Source organism: Engystomops pustulosus, chromosome 5, assembly GCF_040894005.1.
Source record: "Engystomops pustulosus chromosome 5, aEngPut4.maternal, whole genome shotgun sequence".
Taxonomy (NCBI): domain Eukaryota; kingdom Metazoa; phylum Chordata; class Amphibia; order Anura; family Leptodactylidae; genus Engystomops; species Engystomops pustulosus.
Genome location: NC_092415.1, coordinates 83,601,623 through 83,617,187, shown reverse-complemented (window position 1 = coordinate 83,617,187; position 15,565 = coordinate 83,601,623). Strand labels below are relative to the sequence as shown.

General features: G+C 42.3%; 1 protein-coding gene across 1 annotated transcript; it reads right to left on the bottom strand.

Annotated features, from left to right (window-relative positions):
* Positions 1–12,032: 12,032 nt before the first annotated feature.
* Positions 12,033–15,128, bottom strand: PPP1R3G (protein phosphatase 1 regulatory subunit 3G). Its single transcript, XM_072152518.1, has one exon. The coding sequence runs from the start codon at positions 14,870–14,872 to the stop codon at positions 13,823–13,825; it is 1,050 nt and encodes a 349-aa protein (XP_072008619.1). The 5' UTR covers positions 14,873–15,128; the 3' UTR covers positions 12,033–13,822.
* Positions 15,129–15,565: the final 437 nt, after the last annotated feature.

The window sequence follows — 15,565 nt, the reverse complement described above, 5'->3', positions numbered from 1 at the left end:
AGGTCAAATTATATATATCATCCATTAATAGCCATGTCACATGCATTTGGCCAGGCTCTTGCCCAGTTTCTCCTGTTTTTTTACATGGTACTCCTTTCTGTCCAGATCGGTCTACCCCTTTTTCTTTTTGTATTCCACCACTCACAATTTTACTGTACTTTTTAAGTGTAAAATGTTACCAATAAAGATTTATTTGTTTTATATGCATCTTATTAGTCGGTCCTTTTTTCTTTCCTCTTCTGGCTGAGGGGATACAGTTCCTTTCAATATTGTTTACCAAGGACCTTTATGACTAAGTGTGTTATTAGATAGGGTTACCGTACAGAGAGCCTCATATTTGGCCCCGGTTTATATTCTTAGGGATACCTTCATCTCCCCAAAATAAACCCTATTACCTGTATCCATCATTGTAATTCAATTATATTCAATAAAAGCCTACAAACTGCAAATAGCCAAGTAAACCAATAAAAATACAAAATATAACAAACCAAGCTGAAAAGACGGCGCAGTAGAAAATAGAGAAAAAAGTCCACAAGCACCAGAAGTCCAAAGAAAAAACAATTATTTTTCACCGCATCAACGTCCTTGCCAGCTTCACTTTGTATTCAAAGCAGAGATAATGCACAAATATTAATCCAGGTCACACAGTACCTTTCACACTGTCTCCAAAAAGGAGTTTAATAAGCGGCTGCTCATCTTCCCGGGTTGGTGTTTCGCCGGTTATAGTCGTAGGTGGAACACTCGGATAGCAGCTAGTTCCGGATACACAGGTCCGGTCTTCGGACTGGAAAACTGCACCTCCTTACTGTTGGTTCTGCTAGTCTCAGAGTGACCTCGGCTCCGTTCCCATGGAAAAAAAACAAGACGCAATAGTGCAACAGGTTATTATGAAACAGTTTAATCGATATACTTACAAAACATAAAGTTAAAAAGGCCTTCAATATTATAAAAACCCACGATCGGTCCTCCTTGCCCGACTCAGAGTTTCGCCTTCACAGATTTGAAGAAATGTAACTATTATTAAAAATATTTATTTGTTTGAAGATAATTTCCCCTGTAGCCACATGGTCCCTTAGAAAGCATTTATCTTTGGATGCAGCCACCCCATTCTTCCAGCAGTGGCCTAGCATGCACTTTGGAGATGCCTGACCACCTGGATTCAGTGGGACATGCAGTAACTTCCGGCCATTTTGCATGCAAAGACAATTTGCTTCTTTATACAATCAAGCAGTGATGGTCATATCCAAGGACAACTTCTCCATTTCTAAGGGACCATATGAAAACATCTTTGGGAAATTATCTTCACACAGGTATATGTTTTAATAACCTCTAGTTGAAGAAATGCATGTACATGACAGAGAAGGTATGAATGAGAAATCCCCAAGAATACCAAGAATTCATTTTGGGTATTTACTATATGTAAAGCCATAAAATAAAGTGTGCTCATCCATGAAAAGAACTACTTGTGGATGTATAGTATTTCATACCTCACCCCGTGTTACATGGCCCCTGGGCGTGGTTGAAACAAATATCTGTAGCCGAAGCAAAGACTTCTAGTCAAAGGCCAGGAAAAATTCTTGTCCCTTTATTAACTTGGCCTTTTTTTGTATTTGTGTTTCCATGTATGAATTGACTAGACAAAGGCTGGAATGGGATCCTTGTGAGCCGCTCCAACAGGACTAGTGACAGAGACCTGATGAAAGGTGTCCTTTAAAAAGCAACTTCCTGTCAAATTATTGTGGAGGAATTTACATATCAATAATGACAAGAATCTTGCTATAAAAGTCACCTCATGAATCAGAATTACACATTAAAGAGTGGCTTATGCAGAGTATATTCAGTTACATTTGCTTACAAGGACATTAACACAATTGTTTCATAATTTTCTTAGTAGTTTTAAATGAACAGAAAGTTTGGTAAAGATGGCCTGGTACAGTATTTGTAATTCACTTATGGAGAATTTAGGGCCTCAAAACATTATTTCTAATTATCACCTATGCTCCAAATTAATGTCTGATTGGAGGGGCTGCCTGTAATGACTAGTAGTTCTGGCTGCCTCTGGACATTGGAAGCTGTACAAGAGAAGGTGTTGAAACCAAGTTACTCCTGTCACTGTCTAAGTGACAGGGAGCAGAGCTCCAGTACACTGAAACAACTGCTATACAGTGGACTCTCATTCTCTTACATTTCTAGAATAAAGCTGGAGGCACATAAAACAATGGATCTTATTTTGACAGCTAAATATTGAATCGCTTTGGGTAGTAATGGGGAAGCTGGCATCTGCAATGCTTGAGATCCAGCAGAGGATTGTGGTGTCACTCAACTGGTCACCAGTCACTCAACTGGTACTCCCTACATTGTGTAGTACATTATAATTACATTTTCTAGTTTTTAATTGACCGCGCTTCCTTAAATACAATACGTATCCTTGTGATCGGTGGGGTCTCAGTAACTTGTTTGTCACTGGAGAACCCCTTTAAAATAATATTTAAATTGCATCTTAAAGAAGCTCACATACAATTTTGGATTTCCATCACATGGACAGATAGAGACTTGAGGGAGATTTATCAGGACTTGTATTCCATTTTATTTGGGGTGGGGCAGTAGCTTCCATCATATGACAGAGTATAACAAATTAAATCTGCTGCAATTATAGTATGAAATTTTCATGTCAGCATGAGGGACATGTAGAACCCATAATAAGTAGTTAGAGCATGACACTACACCCTACAGTCAGACCTTCACCAATTTATATAACTGCTTAAAAACGATGCTATTGGACTTCCATTATAGTTAAGGTGTTTTCTCATAAAACACATTTACAGTATTAGGCTGCATTGAGACGGCCATTGGGGGACCTATATATATGGCCGCAGTATATACGTCCCCCATTGGCCGGTAATGGGCACACGGGGCCGTACAGAACGGTACGGTGCAGCACACGTGCTATCTTTTCCTGTAACATGGCCCTGTGCGCCATAGATCTCTAAGGAGAGGGGCGAGCAGTGCTCACCCCCTCCTCCTCTCCCGTGCACCTACGCCTGCTCACCGTGCTACGGTGGGCAGGCACACGTGTGTGAATTCGCCCTTACCACTGGATATTCCATAAATATGTGATACATGCAGGTTCCGTCTCTGGGACCCGCATCGATCTCTAAAATGAAGCCGCTTTACATATCTCCCCGTGTCCATGCAGATTCTTTGTTGTAATCAGCATTACAACACATACATACACAACATGTGGAACTGATTCACTATCATAATGCTGATTCATTACAATGGGTATTCCATAAACCTTCCAAACACCATTGACCATCACCACTGAGAATTTGACCACTATCAGGTTATAATAACTGCATGAAATGGCATTGCAGCCTCATTTTACAAATGGGTATAGGTCAACTACAGAGACTCATATCTATCTGGCATTTCATGCATATCCAGAGGATGTTTTTTCCTGGGAAAACCTTTTAAAAAAAAAATGAATGCACCAATGGCACCATAATTGTAGGATTTACATATGACATGCAAAATTACAAGATACATATTTTACAGTGGTGTATCATAATATTCATTCATGTTGGTATTATCAGAAATATAATTGCAGTTTAATGCTGGACAGTGTGAATGCAAATAAAATAATAAATGTAATGATTATGTGTACACAATTATTGCCTTGTGAAGGCTGTCTTAGGTCATTGACCTCTGACAAGAATAGACATTGTACAACTTTGTGAATGACAGCTGTAGCTGGACTCTGCAAGACTTCCCCCATCACTAAAGACTATTTCTGTATTTAGTTACACATTCTAGCTTTATCATCAGTTTTATGTAAAGGACATATATGGCATCATGTGTTCTCTTATGTCATAAGTCACATGTTTATGTAGATTGTGAGGGGCAGTCCCAGGATTTCACTATATATAATAAAGTTTATTTGAATGCTCGGGGGGGGGGGGGAGGTGGATGGAGCACTAAGCAACAACGTGTCACCTGTCTCTGTCTCTACCCCCACCATCTCCTATGGGGGGATGATTCTCTCTGTATGTCTGTCAGTCTGTCTGTCTCACTCTCACACCCATAGATAACTTGCTGTAAGCCGCTGCAATGACAACAGCGTTAACCTAACATGTTTGTAGTGAACAGAAAGCACAATAAAGAGATCAGGTGCAGCAGTTCTAGTGCTTCTACATTCTGTACAGTCCAGGCTGCATTGTCTGCTCACATCAGCTAATCCAGCGATGTTGTTGTTTTATGGATTTTAAAGTTTTTTATGATCTGTTTAAATGTGTTTGAATTAATTCTTTTTTTTTTATCTTCAGCAGGATTAGATGGAGACCATTCAGTTGTTATTCCTGATAAAACTAACACTCATGCTTTGGAAAATGATTTCTATCAAGTTAGTATTGATGGAAGTGTCTAAGTATGACAAGTGGACTACAGAGGGGTGTACGTACTTCAGTAGTTTAAACTACTTCTAAGCTGATGGCTTTGCTGGACTTCTTCCAGTTTCTGAGGGATGTCTTATTGACCACTGCACTCAGCTTTTAAGGCCACTGTGTTTCCAACCCTTAACCAAGACCATATTCTTTGAACTCCTTTTAAGTGAAAATATGGTCTAGTAATCAATATGTCACAGACAAAACTTATTATACATTACTATATAATTATATAAATGGGAACACTTGTAAGTAAAAGTAAATAATTGCATCCGGAAATCCTGAAGAGGTCCGAGCAGGCTTGAGATGCAGGAACTGCACACTTTTTTCTCAATCTACAAGTGTGTCAACATTTAGAGGAGTTGTCCCACTGTAATAAAAAAATTTAGTTGCCAGGCTGGGGAGTGCTTTTAAAAAAAGAAACATGTACTCACCTCCATCATTGGAACCATGCCCCTGTATTTCTCTTTGCAGAAAGCATTTCCGCTGCTGAATTAGCATATGGTTAATTAACTCTTGCATGCCAGCAGCGGAAATGCTTTCTGCAATTGTAATTGTGTACTTTGGATTAATAATGTCTGGATTGCAGAAAGCATTTCCGCTGCTGGCATGCAAGAGTTAATTAACCATATGCTAATTCACCTGGTCACTTCCTTTTTAAGATGGCAGATCACAATGTTATTCAGATCATGAATAAGGACGAAAGCACACTAGTCCGAAACGCGTAGATCCTATTTTGGATGTTATGCAAGATGTGACCTTGCGTTTTTTAACATTTATACAATAAAAATCATTTATTTTTAAAGAAGAAATCGAGTGCTGGAATACCTTCGTTTTTTCAACTTGTACATAACTCAGTCATCCGACAGGACTGCTTATTCTGTGCACCAGGAGCTGGAGTGAAGTCGGACCTTGTCTACATTGAGAATGCAAACGTGAGTGAGCGGTCACTTTTTTTTTCTTGTTTCATTGTTTCCAATATTTCAAAATGTAAACTATATCACCGTGTTCAATAAACAGTTTAAAAAAAGTAGTAATCCACAAATCTTCCATAGTGTGGTCCTCCCTGGAAAATGTGCAGCCACTGGGAGACCTTTTCTTTTTAATGTCAGATTGGTGCGAGTTGAAGCATTGATGGAGTCTCTGGCCTGTAGCCCACAAAGGCCTGTGGTGGGATACTGTTCACACATAATAAGGTATAGCACTTGGAAGACTTACAGGAAAATGTCCCCTTGATCTTATGTACCTTCTGTGATTGTGGTACAAGCACATGGTCACCCATGTGGTTGTGCCAACATATTTTGCAGGCAGGGTGAGGTGCCATTTTCTCTAGACAAGTAGTTTTTCAGGTTTGGCAGTTACCAGAAAGAAAGGAGAGGAGGTACTGGGAATATTTCCTTTAGTCTTGGATCTTTACGAAGAACAGCTTGGATTATTCTGGAAATACGACGTAGGATCTCCAGTTGTGGTTTGTAGGTGACTACTAGGGGAACGCGGGCCTCTTTATATGTAAGAACGCTGTCTCTGCTGATGGCTGCTGCTTTGCTTATTTGATTGTCAGTCACTTTTGGTCTGTAGCCCAACTAGAGAAATTCAGATCTTGGCTCCAGAAGGTGTTTTTCCAGGTCTGTCTTGTCCTAGAAGATAGATGGTTGTATGGAGTGTATATAATGGATTGTCTTGTGAGTTTGGCGTGAAAGCTGTAATTTCTCAAGAAGGCTGTTCTGCCTGTTGGTTTGAGGTATATTGTTGTGGTTAAGTTGCTGTCTTTAATTTGTATGGTGGTATCCAGTAGGTGTATGTCCTTATCTGAAAAGCTTAAAAGGACATTACCACCAGGATCAAGACATTTAAACCAAGCACACTGACATACTGGTGTGTGCCCCCCCCTGGCAAAATCCACTTTTTTTGCTTCTTCTTATGCCCTTGTTTTTAAGAATACAAAGCTTAAACTATGCTTGAAAGCTTTAAAAATTATGCAAATGAGCCTGAGGGGCTCCAGGCTCCATTAAAACCTATGGCGCCTGGAGCCCCTTGGACTCATTTGCATAAGAAGCTAAAAGAAGAGCAGATACTGCCAAAGGGGGCACACATCAGCATGTACATGTGCTTGGCTTACAATCTTTGTGGTAGATTTCCTTTAATTTCAGATTGATGGTGGGGTGAAATTTGTTTTAACCTTCATGCAATTGAAGCAGTGCATCCTTGCCTGCAGTCCAGAGGATCAGAATATCATCAACGTAATGAAGGTACATCATGGGTTTTGTGGTGCATGTAGAAAGGTATGTACACTAACATTCCCTACAAAGATGGAATAGCAACATGTTGGGCACACATGGAGAAACATAACCTACTAATTTGTACTCACAGCTATTTCTCATTTGGAGAGGATATGTAGCTACAGTGTATGGGAACATCAATAGGCTCAAGGTGTGCACCACGACATGCAAATCTTCATAAATCACAAAACCCATGATCTACCTCTGTTACATTGATATTCTGATTATCTGGACTGCAGGCGAGTAGGCCATGCTTCAATTCAATGTTACAACAATTTACACATCATCAATCTGAAATTAAGCTATTCAGATAAGGAAATACACCTTTGGGATACCACCATACTAATTAAAGGTATCTGCTTAATCACAACATTATACCACAAACCAACAGACAGAACAACCTACCTGAAAAATGAGTTTCAACCCCAAACACACAAGACAATCCATTCTATACAGTCAGGCTACACGCTACAACTGTATCTGCTCAGACAAGACAGGCCTGGAAAATAATCACCTCCTGGAGCAAAGGTCTAAATTTCTAAATTTTAGCTACCAACCAAAAGTGCCCAACAATCAAATAAGCAAAGCATCAGACATTAACAGAGATAGATTTCTTACATATAAGGAGACTAAGGAGTGCCCCACAACTAGGGCTGTCACGCCTCACAGGTTTTTAGTCTCTTTATCATCATTCTGTCATAAATAAGATGTCTGTGTATAGATCATTCTGTTTTTTTAAGTTTTTTTAAATATACTTTGATGATCACTGTTTAGTGTGTATAAAATGCTGGAAATTTTCTGTTTCATGCATAACATTATGCCTGATGAAGAGAACTAGTATTCTCGAAAGCTCAATTCACTCTATTAGGAACGTATTTTGCTTTATGCAAATATGCCTTAGCAGCAATTTTACCTGTTTCGGTTAACATTTAAATTTTATTTCAGGGCTTCCTCATTGTACAGTATGCCTGTGTCACCTTGATGTTTTTGCGTGCCTTCAATGTGGTGTGTTTCCTGTGAATATTTGATTTAATAAAATGTATTCTTTACATTTTTCTATACCTGACTTTGTTGTTTTGTGTAGGTTTTATTATTGGAATTAACTTGAAGATAACTCAAGCGCTGACTCTTTAACAAGTTATCCAGAAATTAATATACTTTAATCAGTTTGTAAGTCGGGTGTTTTTTAGTAGGGGACCGCCTGTGTTAATGTTAACCTATTGATCAGAGCAACTCAGGATCCTCCTCCATAAACCCTCTAGGAGCACTAACTAAATTGAGCAGCATGCTAAGGAGAGGGGGCCGCCTCAGACCTCCTCCTCATGAATACGCTGCACCTCTGTAAGCTTGTCCAGCGTTCAGAGGGCTATGCACTGCAGTGTTTGCTAGCTTCTCGGTATGTTCCGATGTAACACTGCTATAACTGGGGTAGGGCTAGGGAGCTGCTAACTTTTGTAAGCAGCTCGTACAGCGATTACTCTGGGTGACAGGCCCTCTTTAATTGTGGGCTGCAGAGATGGGACCTGCATCTATCAGTTATCCATAACATATCCACATCCTAGATCAGTGATGGCAAACCTTTTAGACATTGAGTGCCCAAACTACAACCAAAACCCACATATTTTTCGCAAAGTGACGATGCGACAATTTAAGCAGTAACTTATTACTCCCTGCGCTGTCACATGTTTAAATTGTATAGGCATCTGAGGACACCAATACAGTAGAAAGAAGCAGTAGAAGTATGGATTATCATTGTAGCTTCCTTCTGGGGTCCTGGGCTGCCTGGGACTGTAAGAGGCCTCGAGTCCTGTCTGGCAAACTCTGTTGGGGTGATGGTGCAGGTGCCCATAGAGAGGGCTCTGAGTGCCACCTCTGGCACCCGTGCCATAGGTTCGCCACCACTGTCCTAGATGATTCATAAATACTCAAGAAAAGCCCGTAAAACCCTGAATCAAAAATATATCTTTAACTATAAAAAAAAAAACACAGCTCAAGCGAAACTGCTGAAAGATCTCAATTTATGCTGCAAAATCCCACCACAGCTCCCCGACGGAAAAGTAACAGCAGACCTATCCTTTACAAACCCAACCGAAGATAACTATAAGTGACATTTAGATGGGTGTGAGGTAAACTATAGGCATAAATATACTTGTAAAATGTCCAATTGTAGTAAAAAGAAGCAACATGCCTTCTATTCTGAATAATCAGAATAAGGCATGTCATTTATAATTCTAGCATTGTACCTCTGGAAAATCGGGTTCAAATGCCATTGTGTAAACTGACCAAGAGTGAAAAGGGTGTGCATTTCAAACATTTCTGCAAAGTCTTATTCAGCTACATTAGGCCTGGAGAAATCTGTGGCTTGCTCACTGGACAAACGCAGATGGTATATAGCAACTTTGCATGAGAAAAAAAACCTCAACCTCTTAACGCTCCATGGCGCTCAGTGAGCTAACTTCATAGAGACATGGAGGTTGCTGCATACTGCAGCAAACACCCAACACTAACACCCGTGAGTGATGCTAACAAAGATTGCGGGTGTTAGCTTTGAGTGCCACAGGCGGCATTTAAAGTATAGAGGCACCTTGGCGCTAGCATCTTTGTTTTAATAGTCGCTCCAAGTGACGTAGTAGAAAAAAAGGGAGCAATAAAACCTTAAAAGTTCAACTCACCCCCCCCTTTCCCTAGAACTGATATAAAAATAAAAAACTAAAAATAAACATGTAAGGTATAAATGCGTCCCAAAATGTCCAGTCTATCAAAATATAATAACCCTGTGACAGAAAATAGCGGCCAAATGTCTGCAACCCCACTTTTTTGCTATTTTTCAACAATTAACAGAAAAAAAAATTTACAAAGTGATCAAAAGGTTGTAGTCCTCAAAATGGTAGCAATTAATATGTCAGCTCATCGAATAAATAATGACACCCTACACAGCTCCATACACCAAATGATTAACGTCAGAAGAAGACGCAACTAAAAATTTTCGGACACAAGGTTTTGATATTTTAAAATGTATAAAACCTGTATATATTTCCCTGTGATTGTACCGAACAAAAGAATAAAAGTAAAGGTGTTATTTGGAGCACACTGTGAAAGTTGTAAAAACCAACGCCACAAGAAAAGCTTCAGCATTCTTCTCGCAGTACGGTACTGTGAAAAACACTACTAATGCCTGAAAAAGTATAGATCCTATCAGGAAGGGCTCCTGTCATTAACCAAATGTCCTTTAGAACATCAACACTGATGGGCACATTTATGTAACATGAGCCAAGAACATGAAATGAGATGATATGTCTGGTGGACATTTCAGTGAAGCTCAGACATAACATTTACCAATATATTGCAAGAGATAAAGTATTGTTACACAGCCATGCTATAGTCTTTAAAAAAAGACAAAATTCTAAAGTGACTTGGGCTCAAGAAGTAGTCTGAAATCAAGGGCTTAAACACAGACTCGCATCACATATACCATATATACTCCAGTATAAGCTGACCCGAGTAGAAGCCGAGGTACCCAATATGCTTGAGTATAAGCCGAGGGAGGGAAATGCATTGGTCACAGCCTCCAGTCAATATAAAGCTGACCAGCCCATATCCCCCAGTATATATCCTGCCAGCCCCTGCCCCACCCCCGAGTGTATAGCAGTATATAGCCTGATATCCCGTCCCCCCTGTAGTATATAGCCTGCTATCCCCTGCCCCCCCCCCCGTAGTATAAAGACTGCCAGCTCCTGCCCCCCCAGTATATAGCCTGCTACCCCCAGCCCTCCCCCAATATATAAGCAAAAAAGTGTCAGTGCTCTACTCCACACTAGGCTCCTATTCACATTCGATCATAAGGAGCAAGCAAGGAGCCTATTGTGGAGTAGATCACTGACACTTTCTTGCTTGCTCCTTATGACCGAATGTGAATAGGAGCCTATTGTGGAGTAGAGCACTGACACTTTTTTGCTTGTTCTGTCTTTTGGCTTTGGGGAGTGTGCCTAGTCAGTAGCTCCTCTGGATACATAAACTCTGTTTCTGGAACCAAAACGTTTCTTTTGAAGAATGTTTTGAACCCCCCAGTATATAGCCTGCCAGCCCCTGACCCCCCAGTATATAGCCTGCTGTCCCCTGCCCCCAAAATATGTAGCCTGCCAGTCCCTTCCCCCCAGTATATAGCCTGCCAGAATCCCAGGCCAAGCATGCTTGTGCGATTTAGCCCAAAATCTGCAATTTGGTTAATATGGCGAATTCACCATAGTTGTAACCCTAATGATCCACACACTCCTGTTCCCATATTGACTTTCTCCTTAAATTTGCCTGTAAAGACAATCATGCCTCATACTTCATTTATTCCATAAAAATTCCCAGTGAAAATCAAGGAACTAACATAACACTGTAGTGTTGTACCTGGTATTCATACATATAATACAGTAATACATTGGAAAATAACTAATAGCTATGTAATATTCAAACAAACAATCAGATACTAAGGTAATAGTAAAGGCAATCGCCAACTTAATAGAGGTATTCCCATGAAGACAAGTTTCTTATATGTACTCAGGATAACAAAATAACAGTCTCTAATTCACGGTTATTAATAGAAATGCAGCATTTCACAGATATAAGTCCAACTAATATCTGTGAGAACAGAGATGTAGCAGTGCTGACAGTGTAAATGTCTGTCAGCCTCGGTCTGTCATGACTCTGTTTAATTGGCATCTCATCACCTCTATGGGACACATTTACTAAGGGTCCGCACGGCGCATTTTCATCGGGTTTCCCTACTATTTCCGATTTGCAACGCATCTAAGTGGGGGTTTTGGCGCGATCGGATTTTGGCGCAATTGCGCCGACTTGCATGCAACACAAATCGGGGGCCGTGGCCAACCCGACTGATTCAGACGGGATTTACAAGTGCGGGATTTACAATTCAAATTGTGTCACAAGACAATGCACTGACATTCACCGGGAAGAAGAAGGTGAAGTCTGGCGGACCTCAGTGGGGAAGCGACACATGCAGGAAAATGGACGTATGATCTTTAAGAATCGCCCCAAACTTCATCCTCATCGGAGAACGCACCTCTCGGATCGCGACAGGACCGGGTAAGTAAATCTGATCCTGTGTGTCAGTGTGTAAGTACAAAGTCAGAAGCCAGATGAAAGTGTATATACACCTGTACCCTGATAATGTAACCACATTGTCACACCACAGCACTACAGGGATCATAATGAGTCTGCTTAGAGTCCCCACCCACATTCTGGAATTTTGCCCTGACAATCACTGAGTGATAGGAGCTAAAACAGCAATCAAACTAAGTAAAATAAGTAAGGGGTTAAATGATCTTTATTGTGTAAACATCACTAGGGGAGTGAGAGTTGAGAATTTTCTTTCTTGGGAAAACTCCTTTAAGGACACCCGACTTACAGACGACCATATTTACAGAAAGCCCTCTTCTGCCCTCTGTTACTTCTGGTGAAGCTCTCTGGATTCTTTACTTTAGTCCCAGACAGCAATCATCATCTGTAAGATGTCTGTAATGAAGCTTTATTGATAATCCTTGTCCCCATTACAGCACAAAATATTTGAAAATCCAACGGTCACGAAAAAAAAAAAAAAAAAAGTCTGGTGCTACAATCATAAAATATACGTGTTCCAACGTACAAAAAAAAATGTACGTCTATATTATGCACAGTATATTGACTGCTGCAGAACGCCATGTGTATAATACACTTCATTCTCAGCCTCACAGAGCATGGCCTTCATTGTCACAGTAAGCTTCATAAATCAAGGCACAAGTTACATTGTGCTGTGTGGGAAGGAGCAGAGAAGAGTCTCTACAAGACATGATTTAGTAATGAATTCTTGGCAGCTTTATGGAATACGGCATTGAGGACTGTAAATAGTTACTGTTGGCCAATCTTTGCTTTTTATATAAACACATAAAGTAAAACAAAAAGAAAACCAGCAAAAGTCTGTTATTTAGAGAAAACAAGGGCGAGATTGGTAAAGCTTGTGATATCAGACAGACACTGTGTGAGGTGCAGGCGAAGCCGGACTTTAATCATGTAAAAATAGGTAAGTGCAAAGATTTGAGAAATACTGTAAAGTGCATACAATGTGACGCCTCGGAGGACGACACATATATAAAAGGTGCAAAGCCTATTGTATACATCAGACAGGCCCAGAATACCAGTGATGGCCACCCCAACAAGCATTGTCTTACATCCTTGCCTTTAAGACACTGATCAGCACCTTGTCCCTGCAAACCTAAAACTTCTGTGATTGTTCTTATGCAGGAACAACGGATTGTATTAATTTATCATTTGTTCTAAACCAAGTTTACAAATACATCCTTGTGTTCTCCTAGAGACACTCTTCATTTATTCCTTATATCCATTCCTGGGAAGGCTGAGTGCCAACATATTTGGCCTGTACAGTGCCCCCATAGTTTGTCATCCAGTTTTTCCTACTCCTCTTCTGCAGGCTCACGATATAAGGGTCTAGAAAAGCTGGATGATAATCCCTGTATGAGCAGTAATGCAGGAGAGTGTCTGGCATCCCATATATTCACAGTAATCCTTCAACAATTTATCAGAAGACAATTTTACATTACTTTTCAAAATTATTTTGAGAAGGAGGCCATAGAGGATATACTTCATAACGCCCTATAGATAAGTGCCACCCATAGAAGCCTTCTCACACGATCCTCAAATACATGGCTATATTATGAGCAGATCTATATTATGTGCACAATTTCATTACCAAGTCTTAGAAGGTGCTTTCAGAGAAATAGTAGCAAAGAACCAAGCTGTGATATTACACAAGGTGAGCCCTTTACTGTCCCACTGTCCTCAGTATATATTGTGTCTGTGTCACCCACACAGAGGCATCAGATGTGAGAAGCCACAAGTCCCCTGAGCCGCTGCTATGTGTAGTAGATTTCACAACTCTGTGGAGTAAACAAGTTGCACATATTGCCTGGAAGCAGAGGGACATTTCTCCATCCCACAGTGTCTGATGTGGGTGAGGGGGATCCACCACAGGACCCAGTCATTGCAGGACCTAGAGAGGAGCATGCAGTGGACCTTTAACTCTTTCAGAACAATTGCTGGATGCTACCAGAGCTGAGGACCTCCACACTCCTCCTGCTCGGGGCTTGAGGGCTGGATGTCAGGTAGCCGGCTCTGTTCACAGCTCACAGTGTAGTTCACTCCTTGGTTGTTGTCCCAGATCTCTTGCCCATGGCCTGTAGTGCAGCATATGGCAAAGTGTATGAGAGAGGTAGAGGGTGGGTAACACAGACTAAAGTGGAAGCGCTGGGTGCCAGGGGCATTACATTGCTGTGCAGAAGATGCTGGGCAGTCCAGGAATGACAACCAGTCATTGAAAGTATACCGAACTTTAACCTGGGCATTCACCCCGGGGTCCTTCACCAAGATGTACCCACTGACCCCCCAGATGGAGGCAGATACCTGCTCCAGACAGAGGCTCTGCTCCTCCAGCCTGTCCAGGACTTCTGCTGGGATGGGGCACTGGGACATACACATCTCCTGCACAAGCTCTGGCTTTGGCACAGTCGGTGGGTAACTCTGCAGCCTGGCCAGCACAGCCTGGGGCACTAGGGGCTCATCAGAGGGCACAAAGTGCTTGACACTGGCGAGGCACAGACCAAGGGAGTCTGCAAACTGCACCTTCTTCTTCAATTTACAGCAACACATGAGAGAATCGTCCTCGTCCTCATCGGCCTCAGGGATGGAGTTCCATGGCAATGACCGGGCCCTCCTGCGGGGAGACTCCTCTGTGCTCAGGGGCTCCGGGTACTTGGCATCATGGAGGTGCAGATGGTTACTCCTATCCCTGTGGCCCCGGGCAGCGGGCACTTCTCTCTCCGCCAGGTGCAGGGCGCTCAGTTTCCTCAGTAGCTCCGGGGAGATGGGTACATTTGCCCCCTCAGCTCTCCCCTGGCACTGCCCACTAAGTGCTTCTTCCCGCTCCCAGTCATGGTCGTTCATGGTCGCAGTCCAGTCCTGAGGCAGCCCCGGGACCCGCTCAGCCTCCCCGCTGTGTGGTTGCTGGGGACTCGGTTCATACGCAGCAATGTTTTCCTCCGCGGAGGGCTCGGCCAGCGGGCGCAGAGCCGGTGTCTCCATGTGGGGCACGAACATTATAGCGCCGGGCGGTGAGAGGAGCGTCCCATGTCCCGCACGTCAGCTCTAGCGGAGGCGCTGCACAGCGAGGAGCAGTCGGTGTCTCCATCCCATCCCATCGCTATGCCGCCCCGGGTGTCCGTGCAGCGCAGCATATAGTGGACTCCGAAACTTCCTCTCAGCAACAGGCAGGAAGCGTCCTCCCTCCCCTCAGTGACGACGGCAGCAGCAGGCGCCTCCCCTCTGCCTTCACCTCACAGTGTTACAAGGAGCGACGCCCGGGCTCCACCTGTACATCAGCACACCTATGCAGCACTCTCATTATAACCTTCTACTGACACATAAAGGTGACTGCCCAGTCTGGTGCCGGCGTCCAATCTAAAGTACAATCAGAAATGTTATGTGCCCCCCTCAGTGCATCCCAGTGCACATTACAGTTTGCCATTCTGCACCCAGGGCCGATTCTAGCATATTTACTGCCTGAGGCGAAAACTAAAATGCTGCCTCCCCCCTCAGTAGCCTACTCCTATTCCACTGTGTGACTGACTACAGATTATGAGAGTCATTAGTGGCATCCAGGGCCAGATTAAGGGTCCCAGGGGTATGGAGCACTTAATTTAGGATGGGGCCCCCCAGCTCGGCACCCAACGCCGATACCACATAGTTATCCGGTTTCAAATATCAGCGCTATACTATTACCAGATAATGATA